The sequence below is a fragment of the Oryctolagus cuniculus genome, chromosome 7 (assembly GCF_051225735.1).
Source record: "Oryctolagus cuniculus isolate XC-2025 breed Fujian yellow rabbit chromosome 7, ASM5122573v1, whole genome shotgun sequence".
In the NCBI taxonomy this organism is placed as follows: domain Eukaryota; kingdom Metazoa; phylum Chordata; class Mammalia; order Lagomorpha; family Leporidae; genus Oryctolagus; species Oryctolagus cuniculus.
Genome location: NC_142873.1, coordinates 157,384,787 through 157,408,158, shown reverse-complemented (window position 1 = coordinate 157,408,158; position 23,372 = coordinate 157,384,787). Strand labels below are relative to the sequence as shown.

At 57.0% G+C, this 23,372-nt stretch overlaps 1 protein-coding gene, 2 long non-coding RNA genes and 1 other non-coding gene across 6 annotated transcripts; 2 read left to right on the top strand and 2 right to left on the bottom strand.

The window, feature by feature from the left end:
- Positions 1-1,842: 1,842 nt before the first annotated feature.
- LOC149125840 (uncharacterized) lies at positions 1,843-9,995 on the bottom strand. The gene is made up of 2 exons (XR_016210249.1): positions 9,857-9,995; positions 1,843-2,699 (listed from the first exon to the last, which is right to left on the bottom strand). It is a non-coding gene; the product is annotated as an uncharacterized LOC149125840 (long non-coding RNA).
- A 295-nt stretch (positions 9,996-10,290) lies between these two features.
- LOC149125839 (uncharacterized) lies at positions 10,291-11,620 on the top strand. 2 transcript variants are annotated; one of them, XR_016210251.1, is made up of 2 exons: positions 10,291-10,428; positions 10,710-11,620. It is a non-coding gene; the product is annotated as an uncharacterized LOC149125839 (long non-coding RNA). The 2 variants fall into 2 exon arrangements; XR_016210250.1 differs by lacking the exon at positions 10,291-10,428 and adding an exon at positions 10,455-10,582.
- LOC127487755 (U5 spliceosomal RNA) lies at positions 10,458-10,574 on the top strand. Its single transcript, XR_007914888.2, has one exon. It is a non-coding gene; the product is annotated as a U5 spliceosomal RNA (small nuclear RNA).
- A 4,491-nt stretch (positions 11,621-16,111) lies between the features above and the next one.
- On the bottom strand, positions 16,112-21,623 carry KIAA2013 (KIAA2013 ortholog). Of its 2 annotated transcripts, XM_008275382.5 has the most exons (4): positions 20,405-21,613; positions 18,049-18,902; positions 16,833-16,907; positions 16,112-16,740 (listed from the first exon to the last, which is right to left on the bottom strand). In XM_008275382.5, exons 1-4 carry the CDS (start codon positions 21,435-21,437, stop codon positions 16,723-16,725), a joined length of 1,980 nt encoding a protein of 659 aa, XP_008273604.4. In that variant the 5' UTR covers positions 21,438-21,613; the 3' UTR covers positions 16,112-16,722. The 2 variants fall into 2 exon arrangements, with proteins under 2 accessions (XP_008273604.4, XP_017193076.3); XM_017337587.4 differs by lacking the exon at positions 16,833-16,907 and having other exon boundaries at positions 20,405-21,623.
- Between the last annotated feature and the right edge of the window lie 1,749 nt (positions 21,624-23,372).

The window sequence follows — 23,372 nt, the reverse complement described above, 5'->3', positions numbered from 1 at the left end:
ATGATATGGGGCCGGCGCCGTGGCTCAATAGGCTAATCCTCCATCTTGCGGCGCCGGCACACCGGGTTCTAGTCCCGGTCGGGGCGCCGGATTCTGTCCCGGTTGCCCCTCTTCCAGGCCAGCTCTCTGCTGTGGCCAGGGAGTGCAGTGGAGGATGGCCCAGGTGCTTGGGCCCTGCACCCCATGGGAGACCAGGAGAAGCACCTGGCTCCTGCCATCGGATCAGCGCAGTGCGCCGGCCGCAGCGGCCATTGGAGGGTGAACCAATGGCAAAGGAAGACCTTTCTGTCTCTCTCTCTCACTGTCCACTCTGCCTGTCAAAAAAAAAAAAAAAAAAAAAAAAAAAAAAGGATGTTATGTAATGTAATGGGGTGGTTGGAAGAGAGATCTTCCATCTTCTGGCTCACTCCACAAATGATTGCAACAGCCAGGGCTGTGCCAGGCTGAAGCCAGGAGCCAGGAACTGCATCCGGGTCTCCCATGTGGGTGCAGGGGCCCAGGCCCCACTGGGCCATGATCTGCTGCCTTCCCGGGCGTGTGAGCAGAGAGCTGGGAAAAGGAGATCGGCAAAGACTCTAATCAGAACTGTCATAGCGCCAGCCCCATACTTATAAATTTTTTTAAAAATGAGAACAGGTTGTTTGTTGCAGTATTATTCATAACAGCAAAAATGTTATCAACAACCTGAATTCCCATGAGCAATGACTGACTGAATAGACCACGTTATGGCCACACAATAGAGTCGAAGCCAAAAAAAGAGTGAAGAATGTCTCTATGAACTGATGTGATTTCCAGGATAAATGCATGAAGAAAGAGGAGGGTGTGTATAGGGAATTCTTCAATTTTGTTATAAAAGAAAATAAGAGGCCGGCGCTGTGGTGTAGCAGGTAAAGCCACCTCCTACAGTGCCAGCATCCCATAAAGGTGCCGGTCTGAGTCCAGCTGCTCCACTTCCGACCCAGCTCCCTGCTAATGCACCTGGGACAGGTGTGATGAGCTTCGGTTTAACCTGCTGTGCCACAATGCCTGCCCCTTAGCCTTTTCAACTTACAAATCAGGGACAATAAATATATTCATATTATACAGTCACCACCACTACTTCTGAAATTTCTCATCACCCCACAGAAACTCTGTACCCAGTAATTCCTGCTCGCCTGCTCCCAGCCCCCGGTACCTCCAGGTCCATTTGCCTGTTCTGGATAATTCACATAAGTGGACTCGAACAATAGAAGGCCTGGCTGGCTGGCGTCTCTCCCTTAGAACGTCCTTAAGGTTCGCCGACATTGCAGCAAGGGGCAGAACTCCACTCCAAGGGCCTGAGTGGTGGGAGGCCGGGTAAAGCCGCCCCTTGCAGTGCCAGTGTCCCATTTGGGTGCCCGTTTGAGTCCAGGCTGCTCCGCCTCTGATCCAGCTCCCTGCTAATGGCCTGGGGAAAGCAGCAGGTGGCCCGAGTGTGGGAGACCTGGATGAAGCTCCTGGCTCCTGGCTCTGACCTGGCCCTGCCCCAGCTGTTGCAGCCATCTGGGGATGAACTCAGTGGATGGAAGAGCTCTCTGTCTCGCCCTCTCTCTCTACTGTAACTCTGACTTTCAAATAAATCAATAACTCTTTTTAAAAAGACTGTTTATTTGAAAGTCAGAGTTACACAGAGAGAGAAGGAGAGGGAGAGAGAGAAAGAGAGGTCTTCTATCGCTGGTTCACTCCCCAGTTGGCTGCAATGGTGGGAGCTGTGCCAATCTGAAGCCAGGAGCTTCTTCCAGGTCTCCCACGTGGGTGTGTTACCAGAGAAATGCAGGGTTCTTGTCTTCATGCAAGAAAGAATTCAGGCGTGAGACAGAGTAGTGGGAGGTAAAATGGCAAGGTTTATTAGGGTAGGGACATCCGTAAGGACGGATGGGCACCTCTCCAGACAGAGCCTGAGAGACTGGGGGTGGGGGTGGAGGTTACATGGTTGAGTGGAGAGATTACACCTGGCCAGCCAGGCGGGCGGCTCAGCAGAGAGGCAGAGGGCTGAGCGCGCAGTCCGGTTGAGGCCGGGGGTTTTAAGGAGATGGGTCTTGCTTCCCCACCTCTGCTCCTCTTGGAACAAAGGGCTTTTTGGATGTAAATAGAAAAACTTCTGAGTTTTCTCTTGAAGGTCTGAAACAAAGGACTTTATGGAGGCAAATGTTATCAGACAGGAGGAAGGGAGCAGGGTATTTGAAATGCAGATACTGGGCTGCACCTGGCAGATTGTGGAAGATTTGTCAGGCAGAAGGGGTGGGGACCCCCCCAACCTGGCAGGTTATCAGGTAGAAGGGGGCAGGGCAGGGCAGGATGTGAATACGGGGCTGCCCCTGAAACACCATCAGGATGACTGTGAGATGCAGCCTATGCTGGACATAGATGTCTTCTCTTTAGGCCTTTATGTCACACACACATAAGCTCATAACTGACTTCCTACCTAACATTCCCCCCTCAACAGGGAATACCCCAAATTCTTCTTTGGGATTATGGATGGAGTTCCGTTTTCTGTTCTTCAAAGCTGGCATATGGGCATCAAGGGGGATTTGGGTATTTCCTCTTGCTATCTGTCTTATGGTGTGCGACAGTGGCCTTGGAAAGACTGTGCTGCTCGGTCCAGAGGGCTGCTCAGGTCGTCCAGTGGAATGGGCTGGAAGCCTTGTCTGACGACCAGTTAGAATTCGACAGCTTTTAGTCTGTTAGAGACAAAACGAACAAGGGCATTAAAAACACACGGTGCAGGGCCGGCGCCGCGGCTCACTAGGCTAATCCTCCGCCTAGCGGCGCCGGCACACCGGGTTCTAGTCCCGGTCGGGGCACCGGATTCTGTCCCGGTTGCCCCTCTTCCAGGCCAGCTCTCTGCTGTGGCCAGGGAGTGCAGTGGAGGATGGCCCAGGTGCTTGGGCCCTGCACCCCATGGGAGACCAGGAAAAGCACCTGGCTCCTGGCTCCTGCCACCGGATCAGCGCGGTGCGCCGGCCGCAGCGCGCCGGCCGCGGCGGCCATTGGAGGGTGAACCAACGGCAAAGGAAGACCTTTCTCTCTCTCTCTCTCTCTCACTGTCCACTCTGCCTGTCAAAAAAAAAAAAAAGAAAAAAAAAAACAACACACGGTGCAAAGAGAAGCAGCAGATTACAGACGTTATTGGGCCAAGGAGAGGAAATAGCCAGGATTTCCATGACTAGATGTCAGGCCAGAAATCCCAGCCCTGCTTGGCCCGGTCCTGGAACTGTTTGGCTTGTTCAGGAAAAGTAGGAATTTGGATTTGTACCTGTCCAGTCTGACTGACCCAGAGACAACATTCTTGCTGGAACATGGCACAGATACCCCCTGGAGCAGCAGTTAGCATGTCCAATATTTCTTTCTTTCATGACCTGTTGTGACTTCTGCACACCCTCTTCAACTTACTTGAAACATTCCATCATTTCCATGCCAGTCGAGAGTAAACTAGCCATCAGGATTCTTACAAACCATGTCCTTTCCTTATTTAAAAAGCTCTTTCCTTTTTAACCCTTTTTACCAACAACACTCTTTCCTCCTAAGCCTTTCTTACCAAGCACACATTTCTATCCTTGTGATGTTTTCCACAGAGCCTGGTTGGCTCTTTCTATCTTACCGGAAGACTGAGGTCTCCATGCAGAGTGAAGGTGCCTTACAAATCCCTTGTGTGATCTAGATTCTGGTTAAGGCAATCAGTCCTGCTAACTGAGCAAAAGTTCCGGGGGCCAGAGCACACTTCAATAAGGTGCCAGGCTGTAACTGTTGTACACCCTGAGAAGCAGGTCCTGTCTGCCAAAACTGTTTCTGTCTGCAAACCAAACCTCATCTGGGTTAGTCAAGGGGCTGTCTTAGGTCCCTTCTGCTGGCATAGATCAAGTCTATAGTCTCGGTACAGGAGTGGAGGGGACCATTTTCCCCTGGGACTGGCATTAAAGTTGCTGGGTTTAGGGTAGAGCAGTGCCTTATTTTTACCTGAGGGTTTTCTAGAAGGAGGACCTGATACATTAGTATCCTGCTATCTGTGAGCCAGTGAGAGCCCTTTTGCTCTAATAGAGAATTTATTTGATGTGAGGTATAAAGGGCGATATTTTGCCCCAATGTAATTCCAGATACCTCCTCTGTCAGCAAGGCAGCTGCTGCTATCATCCTTAGGCAGTGAGGCCAGCCTTGTGCAGTCATGTCTAAGGTTTTAGAAAAGTAGCCCACAGGTTGCTTAACAGGTCCCAGATCCTGAGTTAACCCTCCTAAGGTGACTCCCTGCCTCCAGTGATGTACAGCTGGGAGGGTCTCTCTGGGTTTGGCAGTCCTAGCACAGGGGCTAGTCAGCATCCTTTAGCTGAACAAAGGCTGTGGTTTGCTCTTTCCCCCAAAGGAGGGGGCTCTGCTTTGGCTGCCTGTCGAGAGCCTCATTTAGGAACTGTGCTGTTTCCCTGTATCTAGGGACCTGACAGAGAAAACTGGGACTGCCTGAAGTTTGCAGAAGTAGGAATTTGCTGCATGGCCCATATCCTCCCTGGGGCAGGTTTTCTCTCCCCAGGGATTAGGATAAGGGTTAAATAATTAACACTCTAATGGACTGTCTATGCTTTGTTTTCCTCTGGATATCTAGTAGCCAGTTTTGCTAGGAAGTGAAGCCAATGTACAAGACTAGAGTCTCAGGCTGCGAAAGGAGACAGACTAACAAATCGTTTACATTTAACCATCTACATTATGGACTATTGTGCACCCCCCTCAAGAGATAGGCCCTTTAAGTCCTCAGTGAGGACCTGTCCAAATAGGTGCAGGACTATCTGAGTTAGCTGTTACTGAAAGCCCTGTTTTTAGGAACTGGCAGGGAGGGCTTTCTAAGCTTAATGCTATTGGATAGACTTTTAAGGCCCGGCTGGGTGTGTGAGGCCCAGACCTATCCATGGGGTGCTGGAAGAGAATTGCAAGAGATGCAAATCTCCTTTAAGGGAAGCACCCTGTTGACTGCATTACATGGCTGGACTAGGAGGAGAGCTGAATAGGAGGCTGATAGAAATAGGCAACTTGCGTTTCACTGACCCTAGGCCATCCCTCAATAGCAGTGGCTGGAGCTGGAAGCTGGGCAGAGGCTGGGCAGAGCCAAAGACTTTTTAGTTCAGGGCCACAGGGTCTGCGGTTCTGAACCAGGAGTCCTTCGACACCCAGGGCAGTTCCATGCCCAGTGGCCTTGCTCTTGGCAGAGCTGACAGAAGGCATTTGCCGTCACGACAGCTGCTTGCCCAATGCCCTGGCTCCTTATATCAGCAACAGGTGCCGTTTGGGGTGCACTGGCCTTGCTGGGTCTCCTTGACGGCAGATTGCCGTGCAGAACACTCATTGATTGGCCTGTTGCCTATCCCTACATCGCTCCTGCTGCTAGCTTGCTCCTCGTTCTCCTGGTCTCTGATAAAGTAGAACAAGGAGGCAGCCTCTATGATGCCAGTCAAGGGGGTGCTCAAACCAACCCTGATTTTTGAAGATTTCTTTAATATCATCAGGGTGAGCTAGAAAGCTATGGTCTTGGGCAAATTCTGACACTTAGTATTTTCCTGTGAGTTAAGACCGTGCCCATGAGGAGAACTATGACCTTTTAGGTAAGACCAACTGTGGTGACCTGCTTGCATACTTTGAGGTCATCAGTGCAATTTCCTATCTATCCCTCAGTTTGGTTTAAAAGGGGAGTTCTGCCCATCTACCGTGTACACCGGAAAATCGATCTAGCTGTCACATTATTTCATAGTTCAACCTCTTATTCTGACTGTGCTGTTTGGTCCTCTATACTGTGGCCAGGCATTATTACAGAAAAGGTCAGTCATCCCTCACATAAGGTCTGGGGATCAAACCGTACGTCACCGTGGAGAGTCCTGCAGACAGTAGTAACTTCCCTTCTGGAAGAGAAAGGAGGAGAAGTGAGGCAGCGAGTCGGGTCTCTAGCCTGACTTCCTGGGCTTTCACATTTAACTGGCGTTTGACCAGTGCTTACTGCGTAGCCTGACTCAGAGGAGAAGTTGTGGCAGAGGTCTCTGCCATCCTTTGGCTTCCGGGTATTTACCGTGTAGCCAGTGGGTTATGGGCCTGGGTTTCCGGGTTTAACTAGTCTTACCATGTAGCCTGTAAGTTTAGGTTTTGGGCTTCTGGGCTTTCACCGTGTAGCCTGTGGACACTAGAGCTCTCTTGGGCTCCTGGAGCCCAGTGCTCTAGCATCTGCTGCATAACCATCTCCCGTCATCTCTAAGTCTCTTTTGGAACACTTTCTCCCTTTTGGCTAGACCTCCCGTTTGATCCACATTTGAACTAGCAATGCCCGGTTGTTCAGCGTTAGCTGGACGGAGACTGTGTCAGTCTCTCTTTAAAGGATCTGGCTTCCGAGCCAGAGACTGGAGCAGCTAGAAAGAAACACGTTTATAACTGAAGTTTAGCATCATTTCACATCTTGGCACCACTTTTAATCTAAACAGCGATTGGTTATTATCTCTGCAAGATGAGAGATATCTCTTTTGACATCTCCAGGGGCCCCTCTGGAGATACCAAAAGTCCAGAGAATTTAGAACTTTGATTTTCAGAAAGTCTGTTAAAGGTGCCAAGAGAACTTAGAGTATCTGATCAAAACAGAATTCCTTAACATCCTGAAATGATAGCCATTCATTTAGGGCGATTTTAACACTTTTAGACCAGACCTGATCATAATGATACTTAACAATGGTTTTCATCAATCTGAACTTAACAGACAGTAGAGTACACAGTAGATTACTTTGGCAGAACATGGATTCTATGTCTCTTGTTGTCGAGAAAACCAGAAATAAAAACCTTGCACATGAGAGTTCACATAATTCAGAACTACTTAACAGAGTCAAAAAGAGCTTACAGGACCTAACTCTAGAAATGGCAAAGTAATCAATTAAGCAGACACTGTTAAAATAGACATTATAGTTTTTGCAAAAACAGATTCCAAGATTTATGATTTAGACCATTACCAGATATTTACTAACATTAGTGCACATTTTTTAAAAAACCCCATTGTTATAACAGAAGATCAGACTTCAACTTTAGGTCAGTGTAATTTTGGCATTAACACTCAACTTAAAGAAAACTCTAAACAATTTTAAAATTGTAAACTTTTTAAAACTTTTCATGACTTGCTCACACCTTCTAAAACTTTACACCCGTAGTTACTTTTACATAGTCTTGAATTGTCATGTATCGACAACCTATGGGAATACATGCTAACAAACTCAAACAGTCTCTTATCGAATTCAAGATGTGAGAAGTACACATAATACATTTTCCCACGTTTTACTTAGCACTGATGCCTAGATGACTTACGACACTGAGTCATTAGTGAACACAACATTATCTGGATTAAAAGTCAAAATTACATTTCCATGCTTTTAAGTAACATGAGGATAACACCTCCTGGACAGCAAACACGGACACTAGTGCGTGTTTACAACTTTGAAAAGATCTTCATCATTAAGAGAAACAAGTTTAAAGCGTATCAAAGACATGTAACACTGAGCAAGGGAGCCACTGAGCAAACCGAAGGGCGTTTGCATTAACTCAATTCTCTGAACCAATCTGCATTGGCTTACTTTAGTTAACAACATAAAGGCTTGTTTGCACAGAATTTACTCTCATTTTCATAAGACCACTCTAGCTGGAAAGCAAAAACAGGAATACAGCATAGGTCTGACACCATTTACAACATTTTAATACATTTTGCATAATTTGAATTGACTCAAACAGCTGTTACTTTAACAAATTTAGAGTCTCATCCTTTGAGAGTTCCAGGGATCCGACTGGAAGCCCAAAGTTGGAAGACTCGGTTTAGAATTTTAGCTGTCAGAGCCGGCACCGCAGCTCACTAGGCTAATCCTCCGCCTTGTGGCGCAGGCACACCGGGTTCTAGTCCCGGTCGGGGCGCCGGATTCTGTCCCGGTTGCCCCTCTTCCAGGCCAGCTCTCTGCTGTGGCCAGGGAGTGCAGTGGAGGATGGCCCAAGTGCTTGGGCCCTGCACCCCATGGGAGACCAGGAGAAGCACCTGGCTCCTGCCTTCGGATCAGTGCAATGCGCCGGCCGCAGCACGCCAGCCATGGCAGCCATTGGAGGGTGAACCAACAGCAAAGGAAGACCTTTCTCTCTGTCTCTCTCACTGTCCACTCTGCCTGTCAAAAAAAAAAAATTTTAGCTGTCAGAGAGTCAAACCGTTTAGCCAAAATTAGTATGTTTCTGATCAGTTAGGTAATCACTCAAACATTAAAACAGACAAATAACGTAGTCTCAGTACTTTTTTTTTTTTTTTTTTTTTGACGGGCAGAGTGGATAGTGAGAGAGACAGAGAGAAAGGTCTTCCTTTGCCGTTGGTTCACCCTCCAATGGCTGCCACGGCTGGCGCACTGCAGCCGGCACATCGCACTGATCCGATGGCAGGAGCCAGGTACTTCTCCTGGTCTCCCATGGGGTGCAGGGCCCAAGGATCTGGGCCATCCTCCACTGCACTCCCGGGCCACAGCAGAGAGCTGGCCTGGAAGAGGGGCAACCGGGACAGAATCCAGTGCCCCGACCGGGACTAGAACCCGGTGTGCCGGCGCCGCAAGGTGGAGCATTAGCCTAGTGAGCCGCGGCACTGGCTATGTAGTCTCAGTACTACAAATAGAAAAACACGAAACCTTCAAGACACATGAAAACTCTTATCAGCTAAGTCAGGGACAGCAGCATAGAACCCATCGCTTAGGTTTCCATTAACTGCAAAGAGAAAAACCCATCAGGTTGGAAAGGTTAATGGATTAGGGGTTCTGGCTCCCTCCGGTAAGGCCAGCAGTAGTACTGAATTGGAAATTCCTCCAGGGGAGGAAAAAGCAGCCCTTGGCGGGGGGGCTCTCCCTAGAGAAATCTGGCTGTGCCAGCCTGGGTGCGGCAGGCCACGTGGACTGGAATGGGGTGCAGAGAAAGGCTGTGGTCCACCATTTACAGGGAAGACTGCACACGCCGGGGCCTGGCAGGACTGGCCGTGGGGTTGGGTAGGTGCACCTTCACCAAGAGTGCTGGGAACCTCCTGTAATTCAATCAAAGCCAGATGGATCAGGACGACTGCAGACACTCAGTCAATTACAACAGAGAGTTAGCTTCAGCTCCTTTGCAGATTCAGTCCTCAGGCAGTCAAAGCTTAGCCACAGTAACAGCACAAAAACTTCAGGACGCGCCAGAGCTACCGTAAGCTGCAAAGACGGAAACCTTCTGCCAGGTCGGAAAGGGTTAACAGGTAACAGCCTTTTCCCTTTCGCTGGTGGAGAGACCTGTGGAATTCCCTCTCCAGGCCTGCGGTGTAGGAATGGAGATGAGCAGAGCAAAGAGTGGGGGAGGGAGACGGAAAGCGACAGGACGAGATGTGAGCGGCTGCCTCGCCTTCCCCCGGGAATCCCAGCTGGAGGAGGGCACAGGGAAAGGCCCTGATGTCTGGGGCTGAGTGGGGTTCGCAATCTCCTATCGCTCAAGGTTACCCACTACCTAGTTGTCCGAGTTTACCTGGAGGGCCAATATTAGCCTCGACCGAAGCCAAGCCCTGCTCGCGTAGCAGTAGGCAGCGTGACCCGGCGTCCCTCCGAGAGAGAGACCCGGTCCTCGGGTCGCAGTCCGGCCGCCGGGAAGCCGAAGCGAGCCCAGGGGGTCTCCAGGCTCTCAGCCAACGGCCCTTCCTAATCGCCCTCCCGTTCCTTACCATCCCTCTGGAGTTCTGGCCGTAGCTAAGCCGTGGCCGGGGGGACTCCGCGTTCTCGGAGAGCTGTGGGGTGCCGGACACTCAACGGTCACTTCCACAGCTCCGGTCCCGCTTGAGGGAAGGAATACTGACCTCCGATGTCTTCTCAAAATCCCTTCGTGGTTGCCAAAAATGTTACCGGAGAAATTGCAGGGTTCTTGTCTTCACGCAAGAAAGAATTCAGGCGTGAGACAGAGAGCAGTGGGAGGTAAAATAGCAAGGTTTATTAGGGAAGGGACATCCGTAAGGACGGATGGGCACCTCTCCAGACAGCACCTGGGAAAGAGTGCCGGTCTCAGGGAGTGCCGAATAGAGAAATTCTAAAGGAACGGACCCCCAGAGCGCCGGCTACAGCACACCCCGCCGGACTCGGTGCCGGCGGCCTCCGCGCCGCCCCCTGCTGGTGGCCGCGGGCCCAGCGCGAGCGCGCGAACCCAGAGGCTTCCGGAAGCCCGGGCCGCGTGGCCGAGCCCATCATTTGCATACCCACAATGCACTGCACGCCAAGCCATTTTCCCGACTTTAAAATCACGAGTCCCTGTGTTCTTCTTACCCACTTTTAGCCTAAACGAGATCGCTGTTGTGTGCGTATCTGCAAAAAGGACGGGCGTCGGCGACTGCTGCGGGCTGCCAGTCGCCGTGAGAGAGATGGGGATGGCAGCGGGGTGAGGGCGGCGCGCGGAGGCTGTGAGGCATACTCTGGTTTCTCTTCAGATCGTATAAATCTTTCGCCTTTTACTAAAGATTTCCGTGGAGAGGAACAATTCTGAGTCGTTACCCAATTTTTTGAGGGCCTTGCTTTGGCAGGGCTTGTTAATGGTGTGCAAAGTTAGATGATGCTGTGGTTGGTGTCAGGGGGGTGTTTAGTTTTGGAGTACTTAGGGGGGTATTGCATTTTGACAGCTAGTACTACAAACCCACTTTTACTTTTTGTGTCGTTTTCCAGGTTACTCATGTGGGTGCAGGGCAGAAAGACTTCGACCACCTTGTATTTCCCTTCCCGGTCCTAGCAGAGATGCTAGATCAGAAGTGGAGCAGCCAGGACTCGATCCGGTGGGCAGAAGCCAAACTCACCAGGCCCCAGCAGCGGCCTTGGTGGGATTCTTCCTGTGATCTGGGGCCAGCCTGACTCTTGTCTCACTCCCCTAATTTGGTAGGGGAGGTCAGCAGTGAAGACGAGGAACCGCCGCTCCCAGCTCCCAGGAGAAAGCGGGATCCGACCTCCGAGGCACAACGGCCACCCGAGGGCAGGGGCACACGTCCATCACCACCCACAGAGTCCAGGCTGGAGGGAACAACCTGGGAAAACATGGAGAGGGAGATAAAATGAACCTTACAGGGCGGCGGTGTGGCGCCGTGGGGTTTGGACAGTGCCGGGGCTCCCGCTTCAGCGTGCCTGGGCTCAGATCCCGTCTCCTCCCTCTCTCTCTCTCTCTGCCTTTCAAATAAATACTTTTTAAGAGTAATAAACTTTTTCCTTTTATATAAAATTAAATGGGAGAGAAAGCTACAGATGGAAAAGACCTAAAAGATATATTGACCCATCTCAGTGTCAGGAGCTCGATGGAAACAAACACTGTTCAAGTTGAATACATGGAGCTGGCGCTCTGCCCTAGCGGATGAAGCCGCCGCCTGCAGTGCCGCCATCCCATATGGCCGCAGGTTCCAGTCCCAGCTGCTCCACTTCCCATCCAGCTCCCTGCTAATGTGCCTGGGAATGGGCCCCTGCACCCAAGTGGGAGACACCGAAGAAGCTCCTGGCTTTGGAGAGTGAGCCAGTGATGGAAGACACCTCTCTCTCTCTCTCTGCCTCTCTGTAACTCTTTCAAATGAATAAATAAATCTTTTTTTAAAAAATGCTGACTGCATATGGGGCTGGTTTTGTGGCACAGTCGGTGAAGCTGCAGCCTAGAGCCCAGGCTGCTCTGTGTCAGAGCCCGCTCCCCGCTACGGCGCCTGGGAAAGCACTCGAGCCCCTGCCACCCACGTGGGAGACCGGGATCTCGTTTCTGGGCCTGGCTTTGGCCTGGCCAGGCCCTGACTTGGCAGCCAAATGAACCAGCAGATGGAAGATCTCTCTCTCTCTCTCTCCCCCTCTCTGTCACTCGGCCTTTCAAATCGTAAAAATAAACCTTTTTTAAGAGATGAATACATTGAGACATCTTCATTTTCATTTTTTCAAAATGTTTATTTACTTAATTGAAAAGCAGAGCGAGCGAGCGAGCGAGCAAGAGAGCTCTGCCATCCCGTTTCACTCCCCAAATGGTCGCTATGTCGAGCGAGGCCAGTCAGAGGCCAGGAGCCAGGAGCTTCTTCAGGGCCTCCCACGTGGGTGGCGGGGCCCGAGCATCTGATCCACCTTCCGCTGCCTTCTTGGGCACGTTAGCAGGGGCTGGATCGGACGCAGAGCAACTGGGACCCAAACTGGCGTGCGATGCCGGCGCTGCAAGAGGTCGCTTCACCGGCTGCACCACAGCACGGGCCCCGGGAAGCCTGTTTGGAAGACAAATCTGAGATCTGGCCACACGTCTGCTTCCTTATTTGTAGACTGAACACTGGGATAGAGGGGCCAGCCTCTCATAACACCCACTTCCAGGTGCCTGGCGCCGGTGGACGGTCAGGAGCGGGCTGGTGTCTGTGATCCGCTGTGACCGTGACACGGGCGCCTGAGCGGATCACGGGAGAACATGCGAAGTTTCTCTTGCAGGCGGATGAAGCTGTTTTCCTGGCCCAGGCCCTCAGACCCGAGGGCCCCGGGGCTCAAAGCGCCGGTCTGCATTCCTCGGCCTCCTGTGGGTGGAAAACTTGAGCTGATCAAAGCCTGTTTGTTAATGCATGGCCACTCACGGGGGCTTTCCTGCCGTCTGACTGCATTGGAAGGTGCCATCAGGCCCGTTTTACAGGTGGGGATGTGGAGTAGGAAACAGCTCACTCGGCTGAGGTCACACAATAATGGCAGAGCTGGACACGGGACTGGGTCCCCCACTCCCAGCCTGCGCGCCCTCCCCTGGGAGTGCAGCTCGGGTCCTTTGCTTCCACAAGCTGGCCTGCCTTTTTTTTTAAAAATTTGATTTATTTATTATTTATTGGAAAGGCAGCGAGACAGAGAAGTCACTCGCTGCTGCACTCCCTCATCTCCTGCAACAGCAGGAGCCGGGCGGGAACCTGGAACCTGGAACTCAATCCTGTCGCCCACGTGGTGGAGGGGGCTTGCTGCCTCCCCGGGGTGTGTCAGCAGGGGACTGGGACGGACCGCAATGCCGCCGTGCCAAGGGGCAGCCTAGCCACTGAGCCTGGTGCCGGCCCCTGGCCCCTCCGGGGACACCACGGAGCAGTCGTGGGGAGTCTGATGGCGCTTGCGGGCGTCCGGGCGCCCGTGCCCTCCGCAGTGTTAGTGGAAGCCAAAGATAACCTGGCGCTGGGAGCTGGTAGATCCCAAGGCCCTGGGTGTGGACTGACTTCCTTGTGACCTTGGGCAAGTTCCTGGTCTCTGCTTTTCCCCGCTGGGACTCACTCTGGGAACCAGAGGCTGAGATTTCGACCGTCCCCAGGGAGGAGAAAAGAGCTCTCCACGGAGTAACCGTGGCCGAGAGTCAGGGCCTGGCTGCCAGAGGGTGTGGGTGAGCAAAGCCAGCTCCGAGCCCCACCACCCACTTTCTCCCCTTCACGGCCTCTGGGCCTGAGCGCGCCGGAGCTGGTGCTCCCGGGCCGCAGCCTGGGGCTCTGTAGTCTAGCGGGGCCCTGCCCACACGCTGGCCCAGCTGACACCTGTCACCCTTCAGTGTCCAGCTCCGAGTGGCCTCCCTGCTCCTGGAAGCCAGCCTGGCCCGGGAGGGTGGGTGCGCCGGCCCGGCCCTGCGGCCGTGTGGCAGTGGGGCCATCATCCGGTTCCCCATTTGCCTGTTTATGCTCGTGCTGGTCCCTGGAGGCTGGGACCCTGTCCCCGCTGTGCCGTCTGGGGACCTGGGCGCTGTTGGGGGCTGGGGTCCCACCTCACACGTGTGAGCTCAAAGATCAGATGACCCGCCGGATCCCGCAGCGGTCTTTTCTGAGCCTCCCCAGGCCTGGCCCGGCCCAGAGAGATTCCTGGACAGGAAAGGGACAGCCTCCGTCCAGCAGAAACTGGACACGCAGCCCGCGGCAGCTCTTTCTGGAGCCAACTTGGGCTGGTAAGGGGAGCATCAGGTCTGGGAGCTGGATGGGCCTGGGAACTCATCCTGGATGCCACCTGTTTGTGTGACTTAGCAACTCAGAGCCTCAGTTGTCCTCATCCACGAAATGGGAATGAAATCCATCCTGCCAGGCAGATGGAGGGAGGGAGAAAGAGAGAGAGAGACTCTTCCCTTGCTGGTTCACTCCCCATTTGGCCACAACAGCTGGGACTGCTACGAGCTGGGAGCTAGGAACCCCCTCAGGGTCTCGCACACGAGTGGCAGGGGCCCAAGGGCTTGGCCCATCCTCTGCTGCCTTCCCAGGCGCATTAGCAGGGAGCTGGATTGGAAATGGAGCAGCCACAGCCAGGATTCGAACCGGCGCTGCAGTACGGGAGGCCACAAGTGGCGGCTTCACCCACCGCGCCACACCCTGGCCTGAGAGGCAGCGCTGCCCTGGAGCGCCGCCAGCTCCCGGTTGTCTTCCTCCCGCAGCGTCCTGCGCGTTTGCGCCTGCGCCTGCTGGTTGTAGTCCCCGCCGGCGCCCTCCCCCGGGCAAGGCTGCACCTGCCAGGCAGCGTGGGCGTGGGCGGCGGCGCCACGCACCCGTGGCTGGGGGGTGTTGCAGGCTGCAGGAATTTCTCCTGATCCTGGAAGCGGGAAGTCTGGAGCCAAGGTGCCCGCACGGCTGCTTCTGGGGGTGGGGTGGGGGCTCCTCTTCTGCGCTGTCTTCTTAGGGCGTCCCCGTGTTAAGCCGAGAACAGGAGCGCGCTGGGAGTGGGTGGGGGGAGCTTTCACCAGGACACTAACCCCACGGGTGGGGGCTCCACCCCATGGCCCCGCCCCCTCCCAAAGACCCCGCCTCCTAACACCGGGGACCGGGACTTCAAGCTGGGACGTTTGGGAGGACACAAGCTCTCAGCCCATAACATCGTCGGGAGAAGCCAGTTTGCTCTCGGAAGAATTCTCCGGAGGAGCCACGGGCCCAGGGTCTGTGTTTCAGCCTGGGAGCCAGGAAGCAGAGCCTGAGCTCCGGCCTCAGGTGTGCAGGCGTTTACAGCCTGGGGGAGGGGACAGCAGCGAGGGAAGGCAAAGCAAAGGGCGAGTGGGGCGCGGCCCTGGCGTGGAATCGCCCACCCAGGGACCAGAGAAGCAGCGCTTCCTGCAGAAGAGTGGGAAGGGCCAGAGCCAGCCAGGGGCTGCACAGGCTGCTTGACCCCCGCGCGGAGCTGGAGCTGGTTGCTATAGCAACAGCCGGGGGGGGGGCAGGCGGCTGGGACACAGGGCACAGAGGCTGCAGGGCGGTTTCTAGGGAGGGAGCCGTCTCCAAGCCGGCTTTTCGGGCGCCATTGCACTTTCCACACCTGATCCTGGGCCCTGGCAGCCACTGGATGAAGCCTGCTCGTGTCCCCTGGTGCCCGCCTTGCTCCCTGTGCGCTGCCAGTGGTGCCACGCAGACCTGGCTGGCACCGAGAGCATCTGGCTTGCGGCATCGCATGTGTCCCAGGGGCCGGCCTGGAAGCAGTGCTCCCAGTGTGCCTGCCTCCTCAGAGGCGCCCCGGGGGGCAGATGCGGGCCTGGGCGGGGCCTGTTCCTGTATCCAGCCCACCTGCACTCCACAGCCACGCGTGACCTTGGACAGAATCACTCACCACCCAAGGTCCAGGTTCCTCACCTCTCAAACTGGGATCTTTCTCTTGTTTTGAAAATCGGAGTTACAGAGCTCTTCCATCCACTGATTCACTCCCCAGATGGCTACAATGGCCTAGGCCGGGCCGGGCTGAAGCCAGGAGCTTCATCCGGGCGGGTCTCCCACACGGTGACAGGGCCCAAACACCTGGGCCACCCTCTGCCGCTTCCCGGCATTAGCAGGCAGCTGGATCACAAGTGGAGCAGCTGGGACAGGAACCGGTGCCCATATGCTACGCCATAATGCTGGCCCCTCAAACTGGGATTTTAATCCCCAACAGCCGGCCAATGGGGGGCGAGGCGGCCACAGTGAGGGAGGGACGGGGGAGGGGGCAGCAGGGCCCTCCCCAGCCCCGACAGCTGGCCTCCCAGCAGCGCCCAGACAGCCGGCCGGCCCCTTGGAGAAGGGGAGAAGCTGCGGGAAGAGCCATTGTCTGCAATGGTCCCTTCCAGGAACTCTTGGGCTTGGGGGCGGGGCAGGGGGCGTGACAACCACACACACCCAGTCTTGCAGTTTGACAGATCTTTATTTAAAAACAGAACAAAAAGCTTTGGTATTTCAAAACCCAACAATCATCAATCACCAGAAAGTTCAACAGCTCCCCCAAAGCCCCGCAGTACAAACCCACGGCCCCCACAGGCTCATGTCAGCAGCCGCGGCGGGTAGCGGGGAGGGGGCCCCAGCGGGACACCCCCACCCCGGCCTCAGGACCACAGGGCCTCGGAGGAGGCGTCCCTGCCAGCACCCCCCCCGTGACATCAACAAAATAAATTAGAAGTTCATCCAAGAAAGAACACGTTAAATTAGGAAGAGACACCGTGGCTCCCAGGAGCCTTTCAGAGGTCTGCTTCCGGGACAGAAGCCAGGGGGCGTGGAAGGAGTGAGTTCAATTTCAAGTATTTTCCACATGGGTTCATTTTATTGAGTGGAAAGCGTACAAAAGCCACCGGCCCTCCCCCACTCCCGCGTCCTTCCTTCCGCAGCTAACTCGAGTCTCCGCACGCGTCTGCGTCCCTGGGCTCCCCCAACAAGGCACAAAGGGTGGGTGCTCGCAGCAGCAGGGCGCGCGGGCCGGGCGCCTGTGCAAATGGCAGCCGGAAGCAGGGCTGTCGCCTCCCTCACACGCTGGGATCTTCCTGTGCGGGCGACAAAACAGGCTGTCAAGTTCACCGCCACGCCTGCGCAGGCCACGGAAATATCAACGCGGAGACGGCCCTGGCGCCCCCACCTGGGCTCTGCCCCGGCCTCGGGCTCGGATCACCAGGCTCCGTGGCCCGTGACAGCGGTGTGGCTGTGTCCCCACCTGTGTGGGGAACAAAGGGGCACGCAGAGCGGGAAGAGCAGAGAAGCCCCGCCCAGGGGGAGCAGCAGCCTGCCCCACGGAGCCCGCCAGGGCTACAGGCTGCTGCATCAGCGCCCTGTCTCCTTTTCCAGGGCCCGGCCTGGGGCCAGAAACTAGAACCCGGAGGCCCCAAGGCGCCTGTAGCTGCGCTGGGCAGGGGGTGGGGGTGAGGGTGCAGGGCTGAGCGCGGGGAGGGGAGAGGAGGGAACAGCTCCGCCCCTTCGGAAACACTTGCTGCAGGCTGGCCTGGCCTTTCTCCTGAGAAGCCGGCACAGAGGAGTGGCTGCTCCCACCGCAGGCAGCCCGGCCCGGCAGCTCCCGGGGCACAGTCTCACCAGAACTGGGGGCAAAGGTGTTCTGGGAGCCAGGAGGGGAATGGTGTTGTCCTGTTGTCCTGCGCTGCCGGGACAAACGCCCGCAACCGATAAGGGGACCGCGTCCAGCTAGGCCACAAGGGGACTGACTGAGCCCCACGGGCAGGTCCTTGGGGCGGTGGGCCCCACAGCAGCTCACACAGAGGCCTAAGTCCTGAGATTCCGGGGTGGGGGTGGGGGGCGAGGCGTGGCAGGGAACTGGCCTCGCCGCATCACAACTGGATTTCCACAGCCGCCCCTTCCTTGGGATCCCCCCTGGGGGGGTCCACTTTCTTTTCTCTGATCTTTTAAATTTCCTTTCTTTATTTGAAAGGTAAAGAAACAGTAGAGAGAGACAGATACAGAGACAGAGAGGGCTGCCACCCAATGGTTCACTCTCCAAATGCCCACAACAGCCACGGCTGGCCCAGACAGAAGCTGCGCGCCAGGAACTCCATCCGGATCTCCACGTGTGTGGCGGGGACCCAAGCACTCGAGCCGTCACCTGCTGCCTTAGCAGGAAGCTGGCACTGGGAGTGGAGCCGGGACTCACACCAGGCACCCTGACACGGGCCATGGGCACCCCGAGTGACGGACCCCACACCTGCCCGGGGGAGGCCACTGTCTAACTTCCTCTCCCTCTCCAAACACACTCGCTGCTCTCTGGGTTCGAGGCCACTCCGGCCAGGTCTCCACCCCCACCTGACCAGGCCACTCCCGGCCCAGGCCCGGGCAGCACGCAGGCCTACCTTGCTCCTGAAGAGGGGCCTGGCTCCAGGCCCGCAGTACTCGTTGTAGATGAGCTTGAAGAGGAAGAGGTGGAAGAGGGTGATGAGGGACGCCACGCTGAACCAGAAGAGGAAGGGCAGCCCGGGGTCCTGCTGGGCCATGTGCTCGTCGTGGGCCAGGATGGCCTTGAGGTGCAGCGTGTGCCGCAGGTCCTGCAGGTGCGTGAGGTCGGTGGAGATATACAGCAGCGGCGTGATGGGCTGCGTCACCATGACCGAGAACGTGTGGCCGCCCGGCACGGAGGTCAGCTCCACGGGCTCGTCCAGGCAGCCCGCCTCGCAGGCGTAGATCTTGCCGGGCTGGCCGCGGGGCTCCACGGCCACGTGCAGGTAGGGCTTGCCCTCGGCGTCGGCGAGCACGGCCAGGTCGATGTGGTCGTCCTTGTAGCGGATGCCGTGCAAGGCGTAGCTGTTGTGCAGCACGTCGGGGTCGGCTTGGAACTGCAGGTGGTTCTCCGTGAACTGCAGCCCCCCGAAGCTCAGTACCATGCCCTGCAGGATGCCCGGGGCGCCCGCCCTCACCAGCCCCTTGCAGCCGCGCTTCTGCAGGGTGAGCCGCCACAGGTCAGACAGCTGCAGGATCTGCGGCACCGAGGACAGCTGCCCCGGCCACAGGTTCTCGGCGTGCATGGTGGCGTGGCCGCTGAAGCAGTGGTCTTCGTAGTTGAGCGTCGACTCCATCTGCTCTCGCTCTCTGTGGCTCAGGGAGGGGCTGAGCAGCGGGGCTGGTGAGCAGGAGAGCATGTAGTACAGGGTCAAGTTCACGGTCAGGCCGGAGGGCGTGTGGGCGTCCGTGATCTTCTTCATTTCCACTCCTGTAGCAACACGAAGGCTGCAGTTAAGGAGCGGGCGCCGGGAGGCAGAGGGGGTGACACAGAGACCAGGAGCAGAGGGACGGCAGCCCCAGTCTCCCCGCAGCGGGGGAGAAAGCCCTCGGCTCGTCCTACAGGACCGCCCTGAGCCTGAAACCTAACGTCCTGCCCGGGCCAAGAACACAGACAGCGCCGACTCCACAGTCGGGCCCCCAGGCCGGAGCACTGCCCCTGGCCATGTCCGCTGTCCCCTAGCCCTGCAGCGGCCAACGGCCTCCCAATTCGGAGGAAGCTGGGTACCAGGCAGGTGTCTCCCAAATCTGTATGAATTCGCCTGCCCAGCACCCTCACCTGGACACGACAGGCGTGTCAAGCCTGACCTGGTCGGGACGGTTTCAGACCCAGTCCAGCCTTCCCTGAGGTGTCCCCTCGGCCGGGCTCGAGCCCCCAGGCTGAGGAGTTGTCCCGCAGGTCCAACAGCGCCAGATGCACCCTCTTCTCGCTGTCCCCACACCCACCTGGGCCCAGCGCCTTATGGCCTCCACTGCGCCCCCTGCAGTCTACACTCTGACTAGGTCTCTGACCCGCCTCCCGTCCAGACAAGAGGACTTCACAAAGTTCACGGAAAACGCATATCCATGGCAGCCCTGGGCACGGGTTTCAAGTCTTCACACCAAAGCACATATCTCCTTTGAATTCCATTTTCCAGGAATTCTGTGAAGTGCCCTCGGAAGGGCACAAGGCCTCACCTCCCCCTGCCCGACCTCGCTGCCCGCTGCCCGTCGCCCTCCCCTCGCTTCCTGGCTGCCAGCCGCACCGGCTGAGCCTCCCACACGGGCCCCCAGGCCACACGGCCGCTTCTGCCATTCAGGGCCCAGCCCGAGGGCTCCTCCTCCGAGAGGCCTCCCTGATATCCCGAGGCGGGCAGGGGGGGGCGCCCCCCCGCTGGCAGCCTCACTCCCGCCTCCCACTGGTCCCCCTCCATCACACATCCCATTCCTCACCACAGTGCTTTCATCTACAAAGCTGTCCTGTGTACGTTTTTGTCTCCCTGATGTCTGTGGCCTAAGCAAGCACCAGAAACGGGAACTTCGTTCTGTTCACTCTGCCTACGCCAGGTGCAGAGCGGCCCCAGGCAAAACATCTGAGAAACACTTGTCCAGGAACGCGCACTGGGGCTGGAAACCGAAGCCCTCTCACCCCGGACGGGGCCTTCTGAGGGAGCTTCCACGTGGCGGGAACAGGAGACGCTCCGGCCTCCGTGAGGGCACGCGGGGCAGGGAGCCCTGCCTGTCACCAGGTGGAGGGTGCGGGGTGCAGAGGCCCTGGGGAGGCACCTGCTGCTCCGCCCTCCACCCACTGCCCCTCAACGCTGCCCACCCCCGGCCCACCAGCAGGGACACACCACTAGGCTCCCCTTCGCCCTCTGCGGTCGCTCCAGCGGCTGCTACCCAATGCAGGCCACCTCCCGGGCCTGGGGGACCCCCCGGGGTGCAGAGCCTCACCTGGGCTGAACAGCTGGGCCCAGAGGCGCTGGTGGTCCCGCAGCAGCTCGGCCGCCGGCATCGCCAGCAGCTCCAGCATCTCCTTCCGCGCCGCGTCCTGCAGGGCCTTGAGCTCCTTGGCCGCTCTGCTTTTGAGCACCTGGGGGCTCAGGGGGCCGGACACGTGCACCACCCACAGCACCGTCTCGTCCAGCTGCGTCTTGGGGGCCACCTGGAGCCGGTTCACCAGCTTCTTGGCGGCCACCACCACCAGGTGCACCTGCCGCGTGGGCAGAGGCGAGACCCGGCCCGAGTAGAGGAGGAACTGATGGTCTCCGACCTTCTCCAGGGTGCTGGTGAGGCCCCTGGGGGCCGGCCCGGCCGTGGGCCCCACGGTCTGCAGCGCGGCCACGCGCTCCGTGGGGTTGTGCAGCTGCACGCGCTGCAGGTAGACGTGGGGCCGGCCCCGGTGCGCCAGGAAGTCCTCTTGCAGCAGCACGCAGTCACGGCCCGACCCCGCGGCGAGGCCTGAGGCCGAGGCGGGCCCGGGGCCGGCGGCGGCGGGGCCGGAACCTGGGGTCCCCAGCTGCAGGCACCGCACGCGGCGCAGCAGGCCCTCCCGCGGCAGCAGCACCGCCTCCCCCGCCTCGGCCACCGCGCTCAGCGGGCGCAGCTGCACGAAGGGCACGAAGTCCGGCGCCACGGCGGGCTCCCGCTCCCCGGGGGTCACCCACAGCCGGTTGGCGTTCACGTCCAGGGCCAGAAAGCCGTTGGCCACCAGCGCCGGCACCCCAGGGCCCAGCGGGACGGCCTCGCCTCGCTCCCGCAGGCCGCGCCAGGCGCGGGTGGCCGCCTCCAGGCAGGCGGAGGGCTCGGCGGCGCCCGGCTCGCCGCGGGCCCAGGACGGCAGGTGCAGGCCGCCCGCCGCCCGCCGCGCCCCGGAGCCCGCGAACCACAGAAGCAGCAGCAGGAGGCCGAGCAGGCAGAGGAGGCGGCGGGCCCAGCTGCTCGACAGCAGTCCCGGCAGCCCCTTAAGCCGCTGCTGCAGCCACATCGGGCCGCCAGGCGCGAGCGACGGCGCGGGGGCGGCCGCCGGGCCCGCCGCCCAGCCCACCGGTCCGGCCGCCCGCGCCTCACTCCTCGGCCGGGACCGCGGCGCCCGCCCCGACCTCCTCCACAGGCGTCAGGGAAGCCACCAGCGCCGCTTCCTCCTCCTTCTCGGTTGCCTCCGGCCGTCAAACGCCACCAACCGTCAGGCGCTGCCTGGTGTTTTGCGACAGATGTAAAAAGGGGCGTGAAGAGGGCGGGGAAGGGGCGGGGCGGAGAGGAGGGGGCGGAGCCACAGCGCGGAGCCGCCCGGGGCTGGACCGCGGGTGTCCAGGAAAGTGGGGAGTTTTCCCGAGCAGAGTGCGGGAGCTGGGGCGGCTGGGAGCCTCCGTGAGAGCCCGCCAAGTCGAACACGTGCTTGGCCCCGTTTGCTATTGATGGATTCTGCAGCCCTGAGATTAAAAAAATTTTTTTCTGTAAAAATGATGATCCTGACTGCGAAAGAACTTCGTATGGAAAAGAAGGGAAGGGAAGGGAGAGGGGAGGGGAGGGGAGGAGAAAGAGCAGAGCCACGGAAACTGGACTTCCTGGAGAGTTCTGCTGACACCCCTTGCAGACCCTCTCGGCACGCACACCAGATGGACACACAAGTCCAGCCCAGGACACCATCTCCTGGGCGTCCACCCTGAGTTCTGACCTATTAATCAAGATGCCACAACCTCACTTGACAATGGCTGTAATTGTGAATTCTCAGCGCAAGAGACGCGTTGTACCCTGGTGGGGAAGCTCCATCTGAGCCCAGGCTGGGGGCTGAGGGTCTCTGCTTTGGTGGCTGGATGATCCTGGTGCCTCGTGGTTGTTGGAAATTACAGGGTCACTTCAGGTGGGCTTCCTGGGGCTGTGAACAGACTGGGGGCTGTGAGTAGCCAACCCCTTAGGAGGCGTCTGCCTAGGTGATCCTGCCCCATCCCCCCACCCCACAGTCTGCATCTCATTAGGAACTCACACACCCCACCCCACGGTCTACACTTACAAAGCCACCGGCCCGTCCATGGCCTTCATGGGGCCAGAGGTGTTTGGGAGGCAGAGTGTAGGGACAGCCTCTATCCCAGCTGGGAAACGGGGGCGACCAGAAAAAATTTTAAAAAGCTCAGCTGGTTCCTGGCTCCCGGCTTCAGCCTGGCCCAGCCCTGGCTGTTGCCATCATTTGGGGCAGCGGATGGAAAATCTCTGCCTTCTCTCTCGGTCATTCTGCCTTTCAAATAAATAATGATAAATGAATTAACATGAAAAATGTAACCTTTAAAAAGCACAAAAGGGCACCAGGTGCCCAGTAAGTCCTGCTCCTTCCTGGAGGACCCAGTTTGCTTCCAGATACATAAATCTTCAAAAAGGTCATGGAGAATGGAATTAAGTTTCTTTTGGTGCACAAATATTTTGAAATCCATGCATGGCTTTTTCATAAATATGCATTTTCCATGACCTTTTTGAAAACTCCTTCAAAATTTTTTGCATTGAAATAAACGTATTTTGATTATATCTTCTAGGGGCTGGTGCTGTGGCGTAGCAGGTAAAGCTGCCGCCTGCAGTGCCAGCATCCCATATGGGCATATTGAGTCCCGGCTGCTTCATTTCCGATCCAGCTCTCTGCTATGGCCTGGGAAAGCAGTGGAGGATGGCCCAAGTGCTTGGGCCCCTGCACCCATGTGGGAGACCTGGAAGAAGCTCCTGGCTCCTGGCTTCGGATCAGCACAGCTCCAGCTGTTGTGGCCATTTTGGGAGTGAACCAGCAGATGGAAGACGTCTCTCTCTCTCTCTCTCTCTCTCTCTCCTTTTCTCTCTGTGTAACTCAAACTTTCAAGTAAGTAAATAAAAATATTTTTAAAAAGTGTATCTTCTATGAACTTTCTGAAGCACCCTCGTATGAATATCTACATATATA